This window comes from Dryobates pubescens, chromosome 30, assembly GCF_014839835.1.
Source record: "Dryobates pubescens isolate bDryPub1 chromosome 30, bDryPub1.pri, whole genome shotgun sequence".
Taxonomy (NCBI): Eukaryota; Metazoa; Chordata; class Aves; order Piciformes; family Picidae; genus Dryobates; species Dryobates pubescens.
In genome coordinates this window covers 6,167,501-6,175,126 of record NC_071641.1, presented here as the reverse complement: position 1 = coordinate 6,175,126, position 7,626 = coordinate 6,167,501, and the positions used below count along the sequence as shown (strand labels likewise).

At 48.7% G+C, this 7,626-nt stretch overlaps 1 protein-coding gene across 9 annotated transcripts in view; it reads left to right on the top strand.

Moving 5' to 3' along the window:
* Positions 1-3,676: 3,676 nt before the first annotated feature.
* The window catches only part of EBF3 (EBF transcription factor 3), a 138,675-nt gene continuing 134,725 nt past the window's right edge, over positions 3,677-7,626 (top strand). For 8 of the 9 annotated variants that reach the window (XM_054174711.1, XM_054174707.1, XM_054174710.1 and 5 more), the window contains exons 1-4: positions 3,677-3,961; positions 4,258-4,414; positions 4,945-5,008; positions 5,865-5,920. In XM_054174711.1, coding sequence (XP_054030686.1) covers positions 3,828-3,961; positions 4,258-4,414; positions 4,945-5,008; positions 5,865-5,920 — 411 coding nt within the window. In that variant the 5' untranslated portion in view covers positions 3,677-3,827. The remainder of the gene's footprint in view (positions 3,962-4,257; positions 4,415-4,944; positions 5,009-5,864; positions 5,921-7,626) is intronic. The other variant, XM_054174712.1, reaches the window with a different exon arrangement.

The following is a 7,626-nucleotide window of genomic DNA, read 5'->3' as shown; positions in this document are numbered from 1 at the left end:
TTACCCGTGCAAGGTGTAGCGGAGAAAGACAGCCCTCCCTGCTCCTGCCGGTATTCTCGGTGCTGCTGGCATCCCTGGCCCGGCAGCCCTCCCTGCTCCTGCCAGCATTGCCAGTCCTGCCAGCATCGCCATCCCGGCAGCCTTCCACGGTCCTGTCGGTATCCCTGGTCCTGCCAGCATCTTCAGGCCTGTAGCATTCCCAGTCCCGCTGGTATTCCCTGTCCTGCTGGTATTCCCGGCCTGGCATCGCTCCCTGGTCCTGCCAGCAATCCTGTTCCTGCTAGTATTCCCGGCCGGGCATCCCTCCCTGGTTCTTGACCAGCATCGTTTGTCCTGTTGGTATTCCCGGTCCGTCTTCCCTCCCTTGTCCTGCCGTTATTCTTGGTCCTGCCAGCATCCGCAGCCCGGCGTGACCCCCTGGCCCGGCATCCCTTCCCAGCCCCGTCAGCGTCCCCGACCTGGCATCCCTCCCTGGTCCTGGCATCCCTCCCTGGTCCCGCCAGCATCCCTGGTTCCGCCGGCATCCCTGGCCCAGCATCCCTCCCTTGTCCTGCCAGCATCCCGGCTCGACGTCCCCGGTTCTTCCCGACATTCCCAACTCAGTTCCCCTCCTGGGGAGCGGGCCCTGGTTAAGGTGGGCTCATCTCGGGGCCACCACCGGGTCCATTGCCCCCTCTCTGGGAGAGGGTAGAACTTGTCCTGGGATGCAGGATGCCAGGCTGGGAGTGGGTGCGGAGCGGGTGTGGAGCGGAGCATCCCGGGCAGGCTGCCGGCAGCTCGTAGCCAGCCGCGGAGCGACAGGGGAGGGGAAAAAAAAAAAAAGGCAGAAGGAAAGGGAAAAAAAAAAAAAAAAAAGCTAAAGTTGGTGAATGATAAAGACCGTATTTTCCACGCTTTGGGTGCAGGACCAGATGATCTAGAAAATGAGCTGAAATAGATTCAGCCTCAGAGCCTGTTGTGAAGAGCAGCTGATTCCCCCATTTCTGGCCAGATGGCTTCTGAACACAGATTTGCATTCATTTTCCCTTAATATCGGCCAAAATAGTGGGGCAGCTGCATTTGTTGTCAAAAAGGTTTAAAACTCCCTTTTCTTTCTGGGGCAAGGATCGTTACCTTATGCGATGGGGGCTTATGGAACTTTTTTCCCCCTGCTTTTTTCTCCCTTTTTTATTTTTTTTTCCTCTTTTCCCTCTCCTCCCCCCCCCCCCTTCCTCCTCCTCCTCCTCAGTCAACAGTATCAGATTTAAAAGGATTTGTTTTAAAACCTCCTAATTTGGTAATCAGATTTAAATCGCCTCGGCGCGTGTAATCTGAATTAAAGATACTGTAAATGATTTTAAGCATCAGGCTTTGGTGAGGAGGAGGAGGAGGAGGAAGAGGAGGATGGAAGGACCTAACTTCGGTCTTGTTCCGGGAGCTTTAAAGGGAAAAGGGGGAAGAGAAAAAGAAAGGAAAAGAAAAGAAAAGGACAATTATTAGCGTTGTTGGGTAGTTTTAGCTGATTTTTAACAGTGGATTTTGCGGGTTGATGTGGAAGGAGGTTGATACGGGAGGGAGGGAGATCGGCAGCTTCCAACCCCTCTAAGTGTCCCCATGCCACCTCGCATTGTTTTGGGAGGAATTTAGAAGTGTTTGGGTTTGCTGCCGGCTGAGGAAGGAAAAGCAGGAATTCGCTTTGCATTTCTTCCCCACCACTTTCCATATAGACTTTGATTTAAGGTTATTAACATTCTATAGACAGTGGCATCTTTAATATGTGGCGATCGCTTCTAAAGACTAATCTCATTACCCTCAAATAGTCATAAAATATGATTTTATTATACTTACGTATTTAATTAGACGGCCAGCACTGTAATGGATTTTGAGATCGGGGAAGAGCAACAGCTTTGATAATTCACTTATCTTTGGCAATAGTCATTAACCCCCCAACACCAACCAAAATAGATTGCTTCTCCACCACAACCCTCGCTTCTCCAGCTTCAACCCTTGGAGAGAGGGACCAAGCTTCTCCTGATAACTTCACTTTCCACCCATTACTGACAATATTGAGGAGCTGATCGTGGCAATCCACACTGCTACTACTACTACTAATACTCTTAATAATAATAGATGAAGTCCTAAATTGCAGTGAGAGTATCACTGCAGGGGGGTTTGGATGTGTATGGGTGAGGATGTGGATGTATATGGATGAAGCTTTGGAGATATATATAAATGAGGCTATGGATATATATGAATAAAGCTATGGGTATGTAAAGGCAAGGCTATGGATACACGTGGATAGAGCTATGGATTTATGCAGGCAAGGCTGTGGGTATATATGGATATCTATGGATAGAGCTACAGATATCCATAGGTAAGGCTATGGATGTATAAAGATAGAGCTATGGATGTATAAGGACAGAGCTATGGATATATACGGACAAGGCGATGGATGTATATGGACAGAGATATGGATGGACCTATGGATATATATGGATGGACCTATGGATATCTATAGATCAGGCTATGGATATATAGAGCCAAAGCATCCACGCAGCGCCTGCAGCCCAGAAATCTATACATTTAGGGGTGTGTCGGTGTTGGGGGGGTCATCTAGAGATGGGCATATGGAAAGGGATGAGCCAGGCCACCCCTTTGTCCAGCCTCAAGCTCTTCTCTACCCCAACCACCATCTCCCCCATCCTGTGACCCCCACGAAGGGTGGTCCAGGAAGATGCTATTTGGGACCCCTTGGAGGGGCGGGGTTGGAGGGGCGGGTTGTTGGGGGGGTGTGATGTTTGCCGGGGCCGGGCAAGAAAGGCGGCGACGGAACGATTTGAACCCCCAAAGCTGCCATATATGGCACTGATCCCGCCCGTTAGCTCACGTCATCAGTGACGCCATCTCTCCCGCCGTGGCGGGGGCCCGGCTCCCGGGGAAGGGAGCGCTCCTCGGGGAGGGAGGGCCGGGCTCTGCGCGCCTCCGTCCATTCCGCGAGCCGCCACGGGCCCTCTCCCCGTTCTCCCGTGTGCCCGGGAACACCTCCGCGGTAATCACTATTTTTTTTTTTTATTATTTTTTTTTTACCCTTTTTTTTTTTTTTTCTCCCACTCCTCTCCTTCTTTCTTTTTCCCCCCCGTTTATTTGTCTTTTGGAGCAGGAGAAGCCTTGCCAGAAAGTGGTCGATTCAGCAGTGTCCTGAAGCTTTATTTTTTTTTTTTCCCTGTGCCTCTCCATCCTTTTTTTTTTTTTTTTTTTTTTTTTTGCCCTGCGCCTCCCGCTTTTTCCTAGGATGACACCACGTTGAGCGCGCCTGCAAACAACAACAACAACATATTTATTCTTTTTTTTTTTTTCTAATGCCCCCTTTTTCCCTTTCCTAAAAAAAAAACAACCCCTAAAAAAGCCACTCGCGCTGTCGCCGGCTGCAGTTACACTTTTTTTTTTCCCTTCTTTTTTTTTTTTTCCCTTTTTTTTTTTTCCTTGTGTGTGTGCTGCTTTTTTTTTTCCCCCCTCTTCTTCTTCTTCTTCTTTTTTTTTTTTTTTTTTTTTTTCTTAACCCACCAAACTGGAACGCCATCCAACTCGCTGCACAGAAGTCCTCAGTAAATTGTTTATGTCGTGCCAATACAGGACAGATTGAAGAAGGAAGCAAGACTTGAACTGGGCTTTTCTCCTCCTGAGCACAGGGAGTAAAGTCATCTCTTATATTCCAGTCGCCAAGGAAAGAGAGAGAGAGAGAGAGAGGAAAAAAAAATCAAGCAACAACCAACCCACCCCGTAGCTGACATTTCCCTCCATTTTAACCCCTTTTTGGTTAGGAGCTGGTTTTGCCCAAATTTGTTTTAATGTTTGGGATTCAGGAAAATATACCAAGAGGTGGGACGACCATGAAAGAAGAGCCGCTGGGCACTGGGATGAATCCCGTCCGCTCCTGGATGCACACGGCGGGGGTAGTGGATGCTAACACGGCCGCCCAAAGGTACGTCTGCCAAATCCTCTCCCGGCGGTTTTCTCCACCTTGGATTTCTCATCCCGGCCGTAAATCCCCCCCTTTACACACCACTACCACCACCCCCCACTCACCCACCCTGTATCACTTACGACCGCGCTGCTCCGCGCTGCCCCGCATCTTTTCTTCTTCTTCTTCCCTCCCCTCCTTCTCCTCCTCTTCCTCCTCCTTTCTCCAGCCTCCTCCGCTCCCCGCGGCCGCGGAGTTTGCGCGCCGCAGCTCCGCGCCGCTCTCACCCACGCCTATGTCTTGTGTTTTTCCCGCAGCGGCGTGGGGCTGGCTCGGGCACATTTCGAGAAACAGCCGCCTTCCAATCTCAGAAAATCCAATTTTTTCCACTTCGTCTTAGCTCTGTACGACAGGCAGGGGCAGCCGGTGGAGATTGAGAGAACGGCTTTTGTGGACTTTGTGGAGAAAGAGAAAGTAAGTCTTGTCCCCCCCGCCATCTCTAAGTCTTGTGTCCCCCCCCCCCCCCCCCCATCCTTCCCTCCCTAGTTTTTGATTTTTTAAAAATAGTTCTTATTTATTTTTTGAAGGGTAATTAAAATAATTCCCAACTCCCGACACTCCCAACCACGTGTGGGTCCCGGTCCTCCCCCCCACCCCCGCCCCAAGCTCCGGATAAATCCCGGCTTTTCAAACTTATTTTAATGCCGGGGGTGCATGTATGTGTGTGTATGTGGGGGGGGGGGATAGTGTGGAGGCAAAAAAAACCCACCACCAAACCCCAACACAAAACAACCAGCTAAACATGACATATTTGCACCCAAATAATGACATCATCATAAAAGAAACCCCAAAACCCAAAACACCTCACGGTGACTGTGGACTGAATTTGACCGCGAACTGTTAATTTCCGAGCGGATTCCAGGGCGAGGAAAATGCGCGTTAAGAGGAGCGAGATATTTTTGGGGCAGTGGATGCTAAATCTGATTATTTCTCGTTGCTTGCAGGAGCCCAACAATGAAAAAACTAACAATGGGATTCATTATAAACTTCAGTTGTTGTATAGCAACGGTAAGTTTGGGTTAAATAATAATAATTTTCTTAATTTATTTTTTTTTTTAAATTATGAGAGCTCGTGATGTTGCAGGGGTGGGGGTGGGGGGGGAAGGAAAAAGCCCCAATAAACCCCAAAGTCTGAGTTTTTCTCTTTTGAGGCTTTTTGAAAAAGGAGCTGAAGCTTTTTGTTGTTGTTGTTTTGGGGGGGCTGGGGAGGGGGGTGTTGGAGATGAAAATGAGCCGCGTGTAAACACGGTTCCTTGCCTCGGCAAGAGAAGGAAAACAAAACATAACCGATCAATAAGTCGATGGTACTTCACATGATTAACCGGTTTGGCTTGAAGTGGAAAGTAAAAAAGAGGGGATCGATACCTGCTCCAGCACAACATCACTTTTAAGTGACTTTCCCCCCCAGTTTGCCCGATTTTCTTACTGGGAAAGTGGGGTAGCGAAGCGGAGAGCGGGTAGCGCACGGTTCCCACCCGCGACGGGATGCGATGGGATGCAGGAGGATTCGGGTGGACGCGGTGGGATGCAGGAGGATGCGGGGGGTACCGTTCCCACCACCCAAACACCGCTCTCTCTAGCTTCCCCCTCACCGCGGCTGTAGTTTGGCCCGGGGAGGGGGACACTTCGAGGCATGACTTCTTCAAGAACCAGGTTTAATAGTGGGTGAGGACTCGGTCACTGGATGATTTCTGCTTTTTTGTTGTTGTTATTGTTGTTGCAATTTAGCGTTAGTTGGAAAGGCTGGCGCCGTACCGTTCCCTGCCCGCTGCAGTCACTTCCCTGCACAGTCACTTTGGGGATAGGTTTTGGGGTGATTGGCTGCTGAAATCCTGATAGAAATCTGTCTCTTTTCCCTCCCCAGGAGTCAGGACAGAGCAGGACCTGTATGTCCGCCTCATAGACTCAATGACCAAACAGGTGAGAGAAGTTTAACGCTTTGCTTAACGCGCAAGTTGCTCAAGTTTTGTCTTTCGCCCTTTGCTCAGAAGGTTGCGGGGTGGGGAGAGTAAACTCAGAGCCCGCACCTACTCCTAACTTACCTGAGAAACTTAATTCACACACCGAGGGCTGGAGGAGATTGGAAAGAGCAGGAAAAAAAACAGAAGAAGCGGGGGGGGGGGGGGGAGAAAAAAAGGTGTGGTGTTGTCCGAGGAAGCGTTGGCATCATTAAATCGTGTGTGTGGCGTTAAGTACAACGCCAGGGGAGCAGATGTGGGATATAATTAATTTAGTGAGGGAGAGGGGGGGAAAAAAACCCAGGAAAAAAAAATCAAATTTATTTTAAAAATGTTTCCTAACTTTTTTGCTTGCTTTGTTTTTTGAGGGTGATACTTTGCACCCACTTTTTGGGCACCCCCAAAGTAGCCAGGTTTAGCCCTTGGATTTTTAATTTTTTTTTGGAGGGGGGGTTGGGGGGGGGTGGGGGGGAGAGGTGGTGACGTGGTGGGGATGGAGAGGCGTTTATTTGGATTTAAAAGTTAAATGCGGCGGGGTGAGAAGTCAGCTTGTTCCTCTCTAGTCCAGAGTCACCTCTCAGCCCCCCATCTCCATAATTCAAACTCTGTGCTCCAGGGGTCACCCGAACCCGTCCGTTTCCCTGAGATCAGCTCCTGCTTCTTCCTCAAACCTCTGTCAGACCTTGTAAATAACATAATTACAAGCAGTTCCTTATTAAATTATTTAACCTGTCTCGGCCAACTTGGCCGAGGATAACTACGTGTTATCAGCCTTGCTCCACTGCAAATTAGAGGCAGAAAGATACTTACCAGCTTCGTATTTAATCAGCTTTAATTTTTTACCCTTTTTTATTATTTTTTTTTTCCGGAGTGAAATTTCACTATTTTTTTTTAAAGCGATTTAAATAAGTTTTCGATTTTAAAAATTATTATTATTATTATTATTATTATCTGGGGGGGGGGGAGGGAACCGAGGAGGAAAAGCGAGAAGGCAGAAATAATTCCCAGCCCTCTGGAAATCAGATCCCAGAGATGGAAAATTAAAACCATTCCACCAATCTGCCGGGTTTTAACACTCCCGGCCGAGAGCAGCCTGCCCACATGGACTGTTGTTTTTTGGGGTTTTTTTTTTGGTGGTTTTGTTTTGTTTTGTTTTTCTAAAGGCAACTTTGCCGTCCTGAGTTTGTTGTGGGGGTTTTTGTGTTTGTTTGTTGTTGTTGTTTTTTTTTAAAGGGGGGGGGGGAAAGGAAGAAGAAGAGAAAAAAAAAAAAGGCAGGCGGGACCCCTTTCCCCCCAGGGCTCCGGGAGCAGCTCCCGGGAGCGGCTGAGGGAGCCGAGCGGTGCTGAGCTCTCAGCTAACTCTCAGCAACTTTTTATCTTTTTTTTTTTTCCCCCTTTCCCCCCCCCCCCCCCTTTTTTTTTTTTTTTTTGACTAGAATCGGGTTGGATTTAAATGCCTCCAGTAGTAAAAGCATGCGATTTCCTCTCGGAGCAAAGCAGAGCTGACAGGAGAAGTACAATTACTCTGACAAAGACGGAGGCGTTGTACCCTTCAATAATTATTTCACCTTTTAAACCCCTCCACTTGCCAATGTGGGTTTATTTCCTTTGTGTACAGCGGCTAAATGTTTTCGGAAACCGCTGTAAGTAGCCTAATTAAGAGGTTTC